A 17,070-nucleotide genomic window follows, 5' to 3' on the forward strand; every position below is an offset into this window, starting at 1 on the left:
CTACGAGTACATAACTGTAGTGTCAAGGAATTAAATAACACATATTACGGAACGAGTGAACATTAACCAGAGAGGAAGTAGACTGACACGAAGATAAGAAGAAAAGTTGTGTACGTGAGGAAGATGGTTAAATATAGAGTTTATTATACTTGATCATTTATACATCACAAACTGTGTTATTTGTGGCTGATTACATGTACTGGAATAACAATAGGATACAATGATGCAATTGTACAATGCATTTCTGTTATAAATCAACTGAATCGAATGGGGCTGGGGGTTTAGTTTTGAGGCAATTCTCCTGTATCGGACAAATTCTATTCAATTGTCGGTCATGTAAATCACTGGAAACTGGAAGACACTTATGGTCCACTCAGATAGAAACACATTCAAGGCCTAAACTTGGACTTGTTCAAGTGTCATTGGTAAATTAACGGTCCCTTTCCACATTCAATGTCCAAGTGCCCTCTGGTGCAAGAACAGACATGAAGAAACACCTTTTGTATATCTATATATATATTTGACAAATGTCTCACATGAGCAATATAGAATTTCTTCATGGCATTTGATCGCGGGTATTTACAAATTTCTGTCAAGTTTAGGAATGTCACCAACAAACTTTTATACTCCACTAATGTTCAATAGAGAATAGATTACTATCACAGGGGATTGTGCTGATGAACACCTTTAAGACATGGTCATGGAAAAACCATAGCGGAGCATCATTAAGAAAGGCAAAAGGAAGCCTGATTATTTCTGTTCTAATGAATTCACCCATTAAACAGAATAAAGGGCCAACTTTTACAGCAGGCTAAATGCTCTTCTTTTTTGTGACAGTCAGTATGTCTAATATAGCAACACCATCCCAGAAAATGGGAAACATTAATGAAAATCGAAATGTCAGCTATATAAAGATATAAAGATACAATCAACTGTTTTTTTTGCCCCTTGACTCTCTTTTTGAACCTAATGTAAAAATTGGTTATTAAGTAAAGAAAAACATCCAATGAAGCACTTTCTGTTTTTCCCGATATCCACGGGGAAATCAAAATTAATTTCTTGCACATATACAAACAATCTCAATTTCCTCTTTTATCTCAATATATAAACTGACTTTCCAGCATCTCTCATTGAAAGACATATTCAAAAGGTCTTAGCGACTGGATGTGTACAGTCTTCGAATTAATGAGACAATTAAAAGCCTCACAGTAGCAAAGGCAGCGATGAAAGCTAGTCTTATCACTCATCAAGTGTTTTGACTCAGGTACAGTGAGCAAGTCTTTTGACCAGTGATCAACTTATAGGAACTGAGCAGATTTCACAAACGCTCTCCAAGTCTAACACAACACTGTTTAGATGCCTGGAGACAACTTCCCCATTTACACTGATAATAGACCGCAATGCTACACATGCCAGTCCACAGCTATTGTTTTTGATTGATATACAGCATAACTATTACAACAATATTATGTAACTGATCTTAGCAGAGTTCAGAATCCCTTTTTTTTTTGGACACATTTATCTTTACTGATTTTAAAATACTCTAAAGTCATTGGATTGAACAAAAAAAAAAAAAAAGAAAAATCCACAAAATGAGACATGAAAAAATTAAAGTTGATGCCTTGACATGGCAGTTAAACCTGAGTTCTGTTTTGGAAGTGGTCTTTTTCTGATGATAGTATTCTATTTCTATTCAGGCATTGATAAAGTCTACTATACGTTTGAGTATACACTCACCTTTTTCTGTAATACATAAATTATTTCACAGTTTGCTGTCAATCCCCAGATGTCCCACCCACCCCACCCCTACTTTATGTTGTCAACAAGCAAATTCCTCAAAGTTGCCTAGAGTCGGGTGACGAGGTAACATGTTCGGCGTGAATCCGAGACTGTCCGAGTGACTCCGGAGGGTGTCACAGGTGCTCTGCAAAACAAGGGAAGGGAAGGAGGGAAGACGAGTTCAACCATATTAAGGGAGGTGTGATGAGGGAGGCGATGATGAAGGAGAGGCATGAACCACAGGTAAAATGAGAGGGACAATCATAGAGGGACATGGGAAAAATATATATATATGGCCAAGACAGGATGAGAACAGAATACAAAACATAAAAGTAATTTAATTATGAGGTTGAGCATTTTTAACGTGTAAGACACATGGTTAGAGCATATCATCATTGAGGACAATGGATGACAGAGAAATATATGTGATACCAGTGGGCAAATGATGAGGTAATGGTTACAATGGGTTTGGGTGTTCAAAGGGCAGCCACATCAGATACGTTTCACAGGTAGTGAAGAGAGAGTGTAAAGAAAATAGGGGAAAGATGGGGTAAGATGAATGAAAGGAGGGAGAACAAGAGAAAGAAAACATCGTTTTAGTCCTGTTTTATACTCGTATGTTAAAGTTTGAGTTATGGAAGTTGAAACATCCACATATATCATATCTGTGTGTGTGCACAGGTGGTTGCTCAGTTGATATTGCTGATAGGTGGATAAAAAAAAGTGGTGCAACCACAGGTAGTCACATTGGTGTAATGGTTATTCCAGCAGACAAAGAACCATTTATATCTTGTGCAAACTCATTGCATGCAGACCTGTGATAACATCACAAAGTAATGCATCTAGTGATGTTATTTGGCACAGCCTCTAATGCAATGCCTCTAAATGGACCTCTGTGCTGCAGGAAAACAAATAGATCTTATGTGGTTCAGCTTTTTGTTCAACAATTCAATAAATATAAAATCTGTTTTCACAGGAGTACTGAGCTTTACCCTATGGGAGAGAAAGCATCATTATTCGATGAAAAGATGGAAGCAAGTTTTGTGTAGTGCTGACAGTCAAATCTTTATGCACTTGGAGAATCCAACCAACTCAATTCTGCTGTTAAGCCAATAAACACAGAAACACACCACCCTAACCTATCCTGGGATGGTGGTAGACGCTGACTTTAAAATGCTCGCTACATTTGGCTAAGAATTCTTTAAATCACCCCACTTTTAGTTGCTTGCGTGTCGTCTACAAAAGCCAACGAAATCAGCTTAGAGCATGTGTAACCATTGAGGAAATGATGTATGAGATGGTCTCCAGAATGTATGAAAAAGAGGGACAGCATGGGAGGGAGCATCTATTATCAATGGGGTTTGCTACCTGGGGGCATGATTAGGCGTGACACCAGGGCTGGTTGGGTTCTCTGGAAACTCCTGGAATAGACATGATGAAAAGAAAGATGGGTGAGGGTGACTGAAATGAAAATAAAACACAATGCAATGCTATTAGTTCACCTTATAAGGGAATAATGTAAGTGCCTCTGAGATAGTTTGTTTTCCCCAAAAGCATAAAAAATACTGAAGGATGTTGAATGTTGAATATTAGATTTGAGGGTTGTTTTTGCTTGTTTTTTTTATAAGCAGGGATTGTGAAAGACAATGCTTATTCGTATTACTGTCATCCGAAAATGTTGACAATCACGGAAGAGAATTAAAGTGAAGCTTCTGTAATGATAAAGACATATTGTCAAAAAAAAAAAATCTCTAACACATTACTGTGCATTAGTTAATTGTTGGGTTGTTTGAGTGGAGATGTGAATGGACCAGTTGGAAAAGAGTTACTGAATATGAGAGTAAGAAGGGAGTATAGAAGATGGTTCATTGTAAGCAGGTGATCATATGACATGAATGGAGAATCATTCATACTGTATCACACTACATAAGCTCTCTGCCCCTTGGAAAAGCATGGCACAAAACTTCAGGCCACTCAATATATGCTTCATCTACTGTCAATATCTTCACCTCTGTGCTCAATTTGTACATGCTGATCCTCACAAAACCCAGAGTGACTGAAACATTTCCTTCTGAACTGCAAACCAATTGATATGTTGGCTCAGGTTTACATATCTTCACTTCTACGAGGGAAAATAAACAGCTTCTTTCAACCTTTTCTTCCACATCAGCTCATAAACAAAATTCTGAACCTGAAGCAACCATGCATGCGAGTATACAATCCTCATGCAGAGACAAACCCATGGCTTTTTCAGTGACTTGAAAGAAACACCACTTTGTACGCTCTCTTGTTGTTAGCAATGAAAAAGACTTGGGCTTGTTTGACACATAACAAAGGAATGGAGCTTGCAATTCCAAGATTTTGTTGAGAAGGCCGGATGCAAACTAGTTCATGTACTCAGGGACAAAAGGAATGTCTGCACTTTTCAAGAATCTGCTTAAATGCTTTTGATTACATAACAGCACCAGCCAGAAGGAAACAAATGTGTTTTAACAGTCTTGGCTTTTGTTAGGGCTTCCACCCCCTGCAGTGATGCAGGAAGAGGGATTGGAGGTTTTAGATTATTACTTGGACTGGAGAAAGGACCAGCGGTCCCCATGTGCCACTGATGGAATTGGCTTAAGTGGCCATTACTATTTCCGTTTTGAACATAAGTTGTATTTGCAGTGAAAGGAAGCTTCATGGGCATCCAATTTTCTTATTTATTGTTAGAGAAATTAGATTAGATGTTCAGTATGTTTTCAGTGAAACCATTTTTACTTTATTTTAAGCGTTAGCAACATTTGTTGATTACTGATACTTTTAAGTAGATGAATTTATGCTCTAGATAATTTCTAAACTGTGCTGTATCGAGCTTACATAACAGCCTGTTGGGCATCAGAGTTGCCGCTGGATATAGTGTATAAAACTGATGGACTAGAATATATTATGTGCTTCAGGGCAAACAGAAACTTCTTACATTACTCTAATCTCCAAGTAAAAAAAAAAAGTGTTATATTGCCCTGAAAGCTGTGGAAACATGTTGATGTTGATGATGAAATGTTCATAAAGACAAGTCTCTGCATCTCTCAATTCCTTTCTGCTTATGGTCTATTTTGGTGCCCATTTATTCTCCCAATTTCAATCTATCAACCAGGAAGTAGCTCTCGCATATAGTGTACTATCAAATAATTAAGGATTGGGCCAGGCTTTGCAAAACCCATTCGTAGTTTCCACTAATCACACTGCAAGGCATAAAGTGGCAAAACCCAATTCTTGTGTACAATAACAGCTTTTCCTGTTCGGAGTGAACTGTAATTACACGATAAAGGGAGACTTTCTTCTTACAACACCAAGAAAAAAGGATCACGGATCAATCATCTTTTGCAAAACTACAAGTATGTTGTGTGTATATTGAAATGTCCATGGGTATTCTATTGTGTGGGGTAAATAAAGACAGAGATAATGGTCATAGCCTCTGAACATAAGAGATGATCAAAGGTTAACAGAGAACAGATCAATTCAATTCTACTGGTCCATACACGGAGGTTTCAAGTGCAGTCAGGCAGTAAACCCCTTGCTAAACTACAAGAAAAAAGACAATTTAGCTTTGCAAAGACAGGCTTGTTGGGAAAGCCATTTACAAAGCGAGTTTTCCTGAGACCTGAAGAGCTGTCGTAGGGTCGTTCCTTGGAAATACTTATCTGCATTCCATATGTGAAATTAACGAATTTTGTAAACATAGGGAATATTTTGTGCTACTGTCATTTAATATATAAATGCCATATGTAAATATAGAGCACTAACTGCCACTGAACATGCTATATGTAAATATAGAGTATGTGCATGGTATTGAATGTATTGATTATGTATTCATGTGAATTGAGTAATGCTTATTTATTATTATTGATTATGTTATCTAGAACAATTTATCATTTCTGCATGGGGGATGGAAACTAATCAAGGCGTGTGGATGCATGTTGGATTCCTTCTGTCTAGTGCTGTACAGTAAAAGCATTTCAACTCAAACTGAGAGCAGACATTTTTTTGTTGTTGCTGTTCTCGATTCATCTGATACATCACAGTCACTTCAACCCAAAGCATTCTGAGAGACTAAAATTACCAGATTGTCGCTCTGACAACGCCGTGGCCGCTTCTTGCGTATGAAGTAACCCAAAACCTTATCCTTAAACACCTAAATGTAAAAACATCAGATTAACATTACTTACAGATGTAATACATATTGGTGAATTACATTAAGGTCAGACATACAGTACAAAAGTATTCAAGTGCTGTCTGTGATACAATTCACTTGGCATATCCAAACAAATCAATTATCTGTAAAGCCTTAGACTTAACCTTTTGCTACAAAGGGACAAGAATAAATACACTCAATTAGTGCTTAGTAGGTTAAATTTTAATTAGTTGAGAGCCACTACTTTACCTCATACAGGTAGTCGAATATTTCCAGTATTGTTAAAACACTGGCTCCAATAAACAGCCCCATCTGACCTCCAATGTCACCTAGAAAAGGAGAGATTAACAGATATGGGCAGGTACAGTAATAGAACAATGGTGCATGAAACATTCCTCACACTGTCACTTTCACTTCAGCATTTTTTGGAGTAATCTTTGACAAAAGCTGTCCGTCCAGGCCCAGCGTTTCGTCAGACTCAACCAAGTGCCCTTGCAAGTGCATCAGATTATGAAAATGCATTCAGCCTGTTTCACAGGTTCAAAGAGGTAACCTCAAAAAATATTATCAGCAGGCATGAGCGCACAATGTGAGGTGTGCAGTAAATCCTGCTGAGAGTGTTGGTACTGAGGTCAACCGCATTTTTCTATAATGAACCTTACACTTCGTGAGTCTTACCGAGAAGCCCTGCAATTTCATATGCCTTCTTCTGCTCAATCTTCTCATAATTCAAAGCCTCAAAGAAGATGTCCAAGACCAATATATTTTCTCTGGGGAGAACACAGACAAGAGCGCACCCAACAGAATTTATTGCTCATTACATGATATAATATGAAATGATACCACACAACATTTCGTATGTAACTGTCTCTCATTATTGTTACATTGAAGGTGAACGATGGAGACCAAGGTCCTGCTATGCTACATCCATCCGTCAAAAGAAAACGAAAAAGATTGTGAGCCCATTATCTGAGTCACTGACTGCTACCGAATAATACTCACCCGATATATTGCTCAGTTTTGTTGAATTTCTTAGCCAGATATTTAGCAGATGCCTTACTGGGGATCCTAACCATGGACAGCTCCTTGCCATAGCGGGTCATGTTGCAGGGGGTCTCACAGACACAGTAATCGTTGTCTTTCTCTACCAAAAAGTCTGTGGATGATCAGAGTCATTCAAATGTTGTGATCACTGACAGAAAACAAACAAACCTGCATACAGAGGCTCCCAGTGTTTGCAAAATAAATAAATAAATAAATGAAAGCAAATATATGTGCACACAACAGAAAACTACATTTGCTGCCATCGTTCACTTTCTATGAAAGCAAATAATGACTGAAGCTATAACGCAGAGGGAAAGAGGTCTATGGGATTCATTTGATATCAATGAGGCATAGAAATATCACAAATCCTCCTGATGGAATTTTTAAACAATAATAATTTTACTTTATTATTTTTTCTCCGCACTGTCTGAGAGATTACACCAATTTCAAGTTAAGCATTATGAAAGTATTATGAAAAGGATGAAACTTATTAGTCCCAAGGCACTGACTGCCACTGAACACTTTTGGTTGACTGTAATTCAAACCAGAATTTAAAGCAGTTCCTTAATTCCATATCTTATACTCTGAATAATGTGTGTGCTGATTATTGAGGACATCAATTTTCTTTAGTCAGTGTGCAGTACAATGCAGTGGCTCACCTAAAGCTGGGTCAGCACAGTCTTTGTACTGCTCAGGTGTGCAAACTGTTGAGGTCCCTGTTCCATATAACACAGAAGAGAAGATAATCACAAATCAACAACATCTGAACAAAAGTCTTTGCTGTTTTCCTTCATCTCATGTGACGACACTATACAGTGGTCAAGTCAGCCTGAATTTATACCGGGCATGTGAACCATCCTGCAGTTGCAGTTCTCCACCAGGTAACGTGTCTCACAGTCAATGCGGCAGGCTGTGATGCTGTATGTGGAGAAGAATTCAGAGTCTATGGGAGTAGACTTGCAATCTCCCCAAGGCGGAGGGAGGTACTGAAGCTGAAAAAGAAAACACATGTTTTCCCTGAGTATCAGCACGTAGGATTACGGTCAATAACACACAATTCAAGCCCAAGCCCAGCATAGTACAGCAGAAGTACGTCAAAGAGGACCACAAGCAGACAAAACCCAACATAAATGTGTCCAACACAATAAAATACAAAAACAATTAAATGAAAATGTGTTTCGAGACACTATTGGCACAAAATGTCCAAACAGATTAACAATATTGCTTGTAAACGTGGCTCATGTATAGCAGCAAGCACACATCATGCAGAACATTACTGATGCAGGTCTAGTCCTGAGGAGGAAGCAGAGTACCATGGGAAATGGAGACAGGCTTAATAGAATCTGTAAAATATGTAGATTCAGACAGGACACCACAATCAATGGACAAATTTTCAAAAGCGGCCCTGAGAATGGAACTCAGAACAGTACATAGTTTATAGTTTTCAGATGAATGAATTCATTAACTGTGTTGCCTTTAACAGACATTATACAGAGCATAACATCCTATTTTAAGGTAAAAAATACTAGTGATCTCATTTACAAACAATTCTGTAGAAGCTTACTGAAGCGTTTTTTGATGGGTTTATTGTTAACTATTTTGATTTTCTAAGTTTATTGTAAAACCACCCTGACTGCATAGCACTATTAATTTAACAGAATGAAGTGAAGATATAGTCTATGGTCTGTTTCCAGTCTCATTAGAGATAAACTCTCATTAAAAGGTGAAGTGCAGGTCATTACTTTTATGCGTATCTCAGGGAATTCTAAATGAATCCACTAATGAGGAATATTTAATGCCTGCATTTTAAACTTTACATTCATACTTAGCATTCTTAGACCCATGGTGCTCTTCTTAAAACTGCACTTTCAAGCAATGTGCCCAATGCATGTGCCGTCTTTTTAGAGTTCTCTTTAAGACTTTAAAGGAACTTCTATGTTGGTTCATTGGTCACATTGACTTCTAACCACCAACAAGACTTTCAGTCCCCTTTGAAAGCCTTGTTTACAGCAATTTATGGTAATGAATGCTTACTATTCATGACAAAAACAAACCAATTATTTATGAAGGCCACCATTGCTTGGGCATTTGAGCATATAGTTAATAACTGTTGAGGGAGCTACCCCACAATCAATGCCAAAGGCCTGTGCACAACAAACTTCACAAACGAATGTGCTGCTATTGTCACATGGAGGTTCACTGTAATTCCCAATCATCTCCACCAACTCTATGCAGGCTGACTCTAACAATCTAATGAGCATTTAGCCAATATAAAGTGACAGAGATAGAGCGCAATTCAGTGAAGCAGTGGACTTAAAATGGCAAACATGATTAAGCCTTTATTGAACTCCATTGTCAGCCCACAGACTCTCATAACTAGAGTTACGTTGGAGATAAAACCCTAGTGTAATAAATGCTATACTTCAAACTGATGCCAGAGGCCTCATGGGTAATAAAACCTAATGAATCACATAGTCTGGTCCCACTAGATGACATTAACCAGCGGTCCAGTAGATCGTTGTAACGGTATGGAACATGAAAAACCAAAACAAACAAAAAAACGTTAAAAGAACTGCATGGCAGTGAAAGGGTAAAGCCAAACCACAGCTTTGATGAAGAGACAGACTTAGCTGAATGGGTTAGCTGGAATGAAACGCATCGGCTGCTCTTCCATGGCAACTATTAGACAGTGAGGACAATGATGACTAGGAAGGGATATCAGTTGAGAAATGTAGTTGCTTCAGCCACACGGAGGGGACAGATGGATCCATTCCTAGGGGACCAGGGGATGGAAGTGTGGAATTTGAAGGAGGGTGTGTGGCTATTTAACAATACAGTATCTTGTGGCATGCAGCAAGCCCAGACAGATATATATACGCTACCCTCTGCTCTTGGGTGGAAACGAACGTTTGGAAGCCGGGGGCGACCCCGAAGCCCAGCTCATGGAGGAAAGGAGGCTCTGACTGAGAATGAAGCTGTACCTTTATTCCGGCCTCATAGGACGTTTCATCTAGGTGAGGGGTGAGGGAACACAGCCCACATTGTTATCAATAAAGAGTGGCAACAGCAAGGCAAGGGATACATCTGTCACAGTGGTCAACCCCTCTGAGCAGACAGACAACCTGTTTTCATTATAACAAAACCCACAACAGCTAGGACTCCCAGTGGCATGAGGGACTGACGACTCATATGCAACACTGGTTCACCGGTGGGTCGTCATTCAGCCGATCCCCTATTACTTCTATTCAAGCTTGAGTGAGATGCTGATGAAGATACAGTACAGTTCCAGCCAACACACAATTCTAGTCCGGAGTTTGGTGGTGAAGCCCCGGTGTCGTCCCTCTGGGTTTATAAGTCATTACAACTGTAGGGGATTGAGAACTGTATCACTGTATTCATTTGAGATTGACTAAAATTAATGGTTGCCAGACTTAAGTGACAGTCTAATTAATTCAGCTCATCTTTTAGGTCGTAAACATGTCTTTTAGCTGTCACTGATGTGGGTCCTCATGTCTGGATTATAAATGACAATCAATGCACTTTGCTTCCTAGAAGTAACTTCATGATAATGATTAATAGACCAACTTCACTTCCTCGCAAATGGCTGAAGTAATGATACACTTGGAACGTTTTACTACATTCACAGTCAGAGAGAGAGAACATTGCATATTTCAAAAGTGCTTCACAAAATAAAAAAAATGTCATCTTTGTGGTGTCCAATTGTCTGTTTTAAGAGGTCAGTGCTCTGCCTCCATCATCCCATGTTAGTCTGCTGAATCGAGAGTGAAAGATTGTTTTTCTCATGCTGAAGAATTGGCGAAGACTGTTAATTTTGGGGAGCAAAATCATTTAAATGTATTAGGCGAGGCTATAATTACTAAGGTAATGAATTTGATTAACTGTAGGAATGCACATTCAATGATTACGGATACGATTCAACTTCACAAGGACTGATTAGGTGGTAGAAATGATAATGAGCCTGCAGCTCAGCAATACACTACAAGGATCTCTGAGAGGTAATCATTTCATAAAACTTATTCCTTTGTCACACCAGCAGCTGTTTTCTTGGGTTTCTTAATGATGGTCTGTTCATCAAAGGATGTTTCCCCATTCTGTCATTGTTTCCACTTGGATATCAAAGTCTGCTGGCTGCTGTTTAGTTTGTATGCTATTCTAGTGTATATTGTAAACATACAACACAAGCATACAAGTTGAAGAATTAGTTGTCTTGGCAACAACACATCACAGATTTATGGTTCCATTAGATTTGGATAGAAAATCAATGTAAGCTCAATGTTATGACCTTGCACACTGCCTTTTCAATGAATTCAGGCTTAACTGTAGTTATTATGTGTTTCTCCTTCACTGATTACAGTGAAAGGACAAATTAGGACTAAGAGATCTATCCACAGCTAATTCTCTACATTCAACAAGACAGACACCGGCCTGTCTAGTCCCGCGCTAAAAAGATTATTTCAAGTTGTCCCATAATCATAGTGCATTAGTGCATTTTCAAATATGTTTTCAAAAAGCCGGTGCTTTACTCCAAATGGCTGTGGATACTGCATCTAATCTAATGATGCATACTAGAAGTGTTATTAGGGAAACAGAAGGCTATTATGATGACAGATAGGCCAGACTTCTGTGAATGGTTCAGCCTGACATCAAAAACATCCATCTTAATGCATGATGGCCATTTCAATACTTTCCCACAACATCTCCTGATAAATCCAGGGGAAGTATTCAGTTCAGTGTACCATATTTGTGCAAGTATCTATAGTTTGTTATTTATAGTGAGACAAATTAGACTTTAAAGCAGTGTAATTTTGGCTAAATGCCGCTACCAGTAGACCATTTTAGCAATACCTCAGTGAGGAAGATAATTCACAAAGCTTAATGGTCTTTTAATTATTTCCTACACAGTCTTAATTATGGGACTTAGAATTCTCTTTTCAAATAACTTTTAATGAGAGGTTTATTTTTTTTTTTTATCGCTCAGAATGAATGGTTTTACATCTCCAGTGATAAGACTGTTGACCAAGGCTGGGCTGTGTGAATTCTGTGAGTCCTCCTAATGATATTCCTCTGCCTACTGTTAGCATGCACCACTAGAGACAATTTTCACGGCATTCAAAGTGACAGTATGCTAATTTTCCGCCGGCTAAAAGTAGTGATGGCTCAAAATGAGAAGGAAACACACTCTGAGCTGCCAGATATATTCTGCATGCTGTCTAGTCTTAGGTTGCTTTGGCTCTGATAAGCATAAGTCTTAGAAAATGCATACTTTGTACTTCCAATCATTTTTTGGCCTTCCTCTATCAATATGCTCAGTCTACCTTAAATCCACTGTTTCATTCAAGGTACCCAGAATCATTGGATGTTTCTGTTCAGATTTAACACCCTGATTGCACATTTCATGCACAAGGCAGATCACCAGGACTGATTTTGCTCCAGTGTCTGAGACACAGGGGTAATGGGCGCTGGGAGGGATTTGGGGATAAACACAGAATGAAGCAGAGCAAAACGTCGAGGTTGGAGGGAGGAGGCTGAACGTTAGGTACCAGTTGCTGCTGACATGACACAAAAGTTTGAAAACCAGGGGCCACACCAAATCCCAGTTGGTCAATGAAGGGCGGCTCGTCCTGGCTGTGGATCTGAACCTTGATGCCTGCTTCATAGGAGGTCTCATCTGTGGATACAGCACGCCACACAATGTAACAACAGGTACGGTCGCCTACAGAAACCCGCTTTTTTTGCTCTTTATCCTTCCAGAGGCAGTGTTGCTAAGTTGTATTGTGATGCAGTGTGCTCCTAAGCCCCATGCTGAAAGACAATATTGGAGAAGTGCTCAAACGTTAGTGTTTTGGAGCGATATTAAACAGCTTTACAACCAAAGATTTATTACATATACTTTATGAATTCATTGTTGTCATTGTATTGTTGTCCACAATAAATTGGAGACAGTATATCAATGAATGCAATCATTGAATGCGATTTATTAGACCTGACGTTATTTATCAACCTAGGGAGACAAACAAAGATAATATGATATTAAACATACTTTAGTATTTCTGTGTGTCTTTTCGAATAAACTGGTGTACTTGCTGCAGAGATGAAGCATTACAGCGAATGATACAACCTGGGAAACCTTGAGGCTTTGTCATCTTTATGAAAGTGATACATCCACATGTTATAGTTGGCCAAGGACTAGAAGTTATAATATTAGACCATAAATATGGGAATGATGCTAAAATATGCACTGACCTGTCTCTCCCCAAACGGGCAGGTATTCGTCCTGCTGAATATCCAACATGATCTCCAAGCCGTTCCCTGTGCCACCTTTCAATGTGGTCAACAATGGGTTGCCATCTAATCCCGAGTTGAAGGTGTAGCATTTCCCGTAGCGAGTGTAAATCTGCAAAAGAGCACAGAGAAAATGTTTTAAATGAAAAGTCAAGTACATTTGTTGCGATGTGATAAATAATGGATCACTACAAGATGTATTGCTTCCCAGCTTGTAATTGTACTGGACAGGTATTCATTGTAGAGTTTTTGTGATTATTTGAGAAATGCAGTACTGGTTTAAAAAAGAACCTGGCTCTGATTTGGGGAATTAATGAGCATTCCTCAGCAGCAACTATCAATCTTCACCCAATTTCACTCAGAATCTCTCTTGAGTAATTAAGTGTGAATGTACAATTTTGCCAACATTAAATACATCTGAGGTTGAAGCTCCCTGGACACGGAAACAAACTCTAAATTGGGTTTGTAAAAGACAATTATGTGTCTTGATTTACATACAGTACTTCTTAAGAGAACAAACCTGTGACAGTAAAGCTCAGTGGTACTTAACTTTTGATGTGCAATAGCTACAGTATAGCTACAGTACAGTTTTCTCGCACCATATATCTAGCTGGTTTAACTAATCCAATTGGCTAGAGTTATTTATTTTCCGCTCATGCTTCAGTTCTCACGGGTTACAGATTGATGCTTCATACATTTTTCAATTTTCTGGATTTTCTCTATAATTGGAATGTTTTCCATCCTCCTTGCCAAAAGAGTAGAAATGAGGGTCTATCTGATTAGAAACGTTGACATTTTAAGCCCCAACTCAGGCTACAATTTGGAGAAAGGCTAAGAAAGCTTTAAATTGTGAATGCAGCTTGAAGGGTTGGGTAAATTCAAGATAAGTCTGTCAATTCAAGATAAGACTATCAGACTGTGGAATTGATTGGTTATGCAATACTCTGAGGAACTAGGCTATCTATATTCTTCTGCAATTCACCAATACATAAAAAGCTGCAGTGGCAAGTATCATTAGACACAGCTGCCATATTATTTTAAAACAATTGCAAAGTGTGCTAACACACACACACACACACACACACACACACGCACACACAAATGAGCTCAGCATATTACACACAGTACATACATACAGTAAGATCTGCTTGTCTTAGTAAACAACTAGACTTTCTAAATGTGGTGAGTCACCACTGTACAGGAAAATCATGTCATCACATTACTGCTGTAAAATGCAGAAACTGATTTGCTACCTTGAGCCACACCTCAAGCTATTAAAGATCATCGTTGTCCAAAAAGCCTTACTTGGCAATTTTCGATAACTGCTCATATAGCACATTGACACAAATTTGTGGCTGCTGAAATGAGGTTTTCGCCGGCTTACATTATTATAAACTAGCTCAATAATCTGTCTTTGCTGCTTAACACATTTTTACAACTTAGTAACACCAGAAAGGAAAGGAATTTCATCTCATGGTAAATTTTCAGTGTGTAATGTTGTGAGGTTTGTGGTAATGTTGTGATGGCTGATGGAAAAACCTCCATCGTGTGTAAAAGCCGATCTCCAGAGATCAGAGTCAGTGTTCCACGTCCAGACTCGGACAGACTTACATGCAGCTCAGACAGACATGACAGAGCTTCACTTCCCTCCTCCTGCTGGCTATAATGAGGTCTGAAGTGAGGCACCACCTAACTGGTAACTGCTTCTTAAAGTTTTAAATTAGAGTATTGAAAATAAGACAGCTTAATTCAATCTTTTGGAAACCACACCATGAGTTATTTTCAGTGCCACCGAAATAATGTACTCAGTCTGCACGGGTACTTGATTTATTTTGTCAGGGCATCAAATGGCTGCTTCTCAATGCAAATGTTCCCCATTTAGCCTGAATATTTCAGATGAAAGTAAAAAATTCTGTTTTGTATTAAAACTATCAATTTTATAGATGGATTACCATCTTGCATTGTGGGGCTATGATTTATGTTGACTTGGTATTTCATTCATGCAAACAATGTTATCCACTTTTTCCATGCAATATTCAGCAGCTACTTACTCAATGATGAATGGGCTTAATAGACTAATATATGATTTTGTTTAAATGGGAAAGTCAACCACATTTTTGGAGAGTGAAAATAAGAAATAGATGAGATATCTATACTCTATATAGCCTCCAGATGTTTAATTAGGGATGCTAAAATTTTAATTTGCACTGATTTACGATGTCTGAATTATTAATGCTCTATTTTTCTCTTCTCTGATGTTGTCACAGGTTAGAGAGAGAAAAAAGACACAGCAACTGGCAACTTTGAATAAGGAAAACTTGACAGGGTGAATAGAGGTGAATGAGAAACCACTCAAAAGCTGTATAGTAGTCATTGAAGTCATTGAAGATGACATGACAATGATTTTACACCACATCATGAGAGCAACTAACAATTTATTTGTTTCCTTGAGTGACTTGTGCAAGACATCAAGATTAATAAGGGAAAACCTGTCATGTTGGAGAAGCACAAAAACAAGACAGGCTTGTTTGCAGCTTTGAAACATCAGCACCTTAAAACTTGTTCAGAAAATGCCTGCTAGAAGGAGCATCGTCAAATCCTTACATGAATTATTAATATACCTTGTAAACAACATTCATATCAACACCTCACCAAGCACCATCTTTCTTTCTGTACATACTGTGCTGAAGTTTTTGTAGGTGCAGTTTTCCCCGCGGAACCTGCACTCCAGCAGCATGTCCTCCAGCTGGTGCCCCAGCCGGCCCATCATCTCTGTGGTGTTGACACGGTAATCAGGGGGCAGGGCATAGTTGTTGAAGTCCAGCAGATTTAGGAGACCCTGCTTGTGACTGTCCTTCAGGATGGCCAGGCTCCTCTCCATCACTGTGTGATTAGGATACATCAGGTCCATCCAGTAGCCGCTGTGATACAGGTCGTCTTTGGTCAGAGTCGAGACACGAAACACGTTTTTGTTGCAGAAAGTAACGGCCGGGAACGACATGTTGTGAGCCCAGACCATGTAGATCTTGGTGACGGCCGGGAAGGACATCAGGTACAGGATGCGGTTCCAGGACCAAGTGACCAGCAGACCGACACAAATGAAGAAGGCCAGGATCCAGATGAGTCTCTGGGGTCTGGTCTTGTCCGGAGAGAAGACAAACTTCAAACCATGGATCTTTGTCTTCCTCATGAAAGCCACTGTGATCTCCTTCCATGACGGCTTGAGCGTGCTGGACTCGGTGCTTTGGAGAGTCGTCTCCTGGGCATCGTTCTGTTTCTGTGGCCCAAGGGTGATGGATTCGGATGTGGGTGCAGTTACCATAATTACTTTTGTCCAGACAGGTGCTTCTTACCAAATGCAGTCTCTTAGCAGTCAATCCTTGACTTCTTTACATACAGTGGCTTCCTCTGAATGCATGCTTTCAGGTTTTTCAGTATTACAAATTCCAGGAAACAGCGCTTCAAGTCCTAATGTACAGCTGTCCCACTGTTCAGGCTTGGAAAAGCTTTGCCGTGAAGATATAAACAAAGGAACTGTGCTCCTTGGGGAGGTAAAACTGATTTACATAATGATTCCTTTATGAGGAAAAAAGCTGAATCACTCCATTAACAAAAACCATCAAGCGTAACCATCGCCAGTCCTTCATCAATAGATAAATGGACGTGATAATTGCAGATGTAAGCGACGGCTTCAGTCCCTGAGGCAATCAGTTACTTTGAAAATCCGGAGAGGCTTACCCCTGTTGCTCAGATCTTTCACTCTTCCATCT

At 39.1% G+C, this 17,070-nt stretch overlaps 1 protein-coding gene across 1 annotated transcript; it reads right to left on the bottom strand.

Annotated features, from left to right (window-relative positions):
- Window positions 1-1,845: 1,845 nt before the first annotated feature.
- asic1c (acid-sensing (proton-gated) ion channel 1c) lies at window positions 1,846-16,622 on the bottom strand. The gene is made up of 11 exons (XM_071521419.1): window positions 15,981-16,622; window positions 13,262-13,412; window positions 12,559-12,686; window positions 7,839-7,989; window positions 7,657-7,713; window positions 6,956-7,109; window positions 6,632-6,723; window positions 6,203-6,282; window positions 5,882-5,953; window positions 3,148-3,200; window positions 1,846-1,924 (listed from the first exon to the last, which is right to left on the bottom strand). The coding sequence occupies exons 1-11, from the start codon at window positions 16,620-16,622 to the stop codon at window positions 1,846-1,848; spliced, it is 1,659 nt and encodes a 552-aa protein (XP_071377520.1).
- Between the last annotated feature and the right edge of the window lie 448 nt (window positions 16,623-17,070).

This window comes from Centroberyx affinis, unplaced genomic scaffold (genome assembly GCF_046629955.1).
Source record: "Centroberyx affinis isolate AG114_WGS23_722 - 3 ecotype Tasmania unplaced genomic scaffold, CSIRO-AGI_Caff_v1 ptg000888l_1, whole genome shotgun sequence".
Taxonomy (NCBI): Eukaryota; Metazoa; Chordata; class Actinopteri; order Beryciformes; family Berycidae; genus Centroberyx; species Centroberyx affinis.

Bases quoted from the DNA above. Each gene is read 5' to 3' on its own strand.
- asic1c (XM_071521419.1), bottom strand. From the start codon at position 16,622: ATGGTAACTGCACCCACATCCGAATCCATCACCCTTGGGCCACAGAAA. The intron at 13,413-15,980 runs GTATGTACAGAA...GCTCTTTTGCAG, and splicing joins CCTACAAAAACTTCAGCACA to ATTTACACTCGCTACGGGAA. The intron at 6,724-6,955 runs GTGAGTATTATT...TGTTCTCCCCAG, and splicing joins AAAACTGAGCAATATATCGG to AGAAAATATATTGGTCTTGG.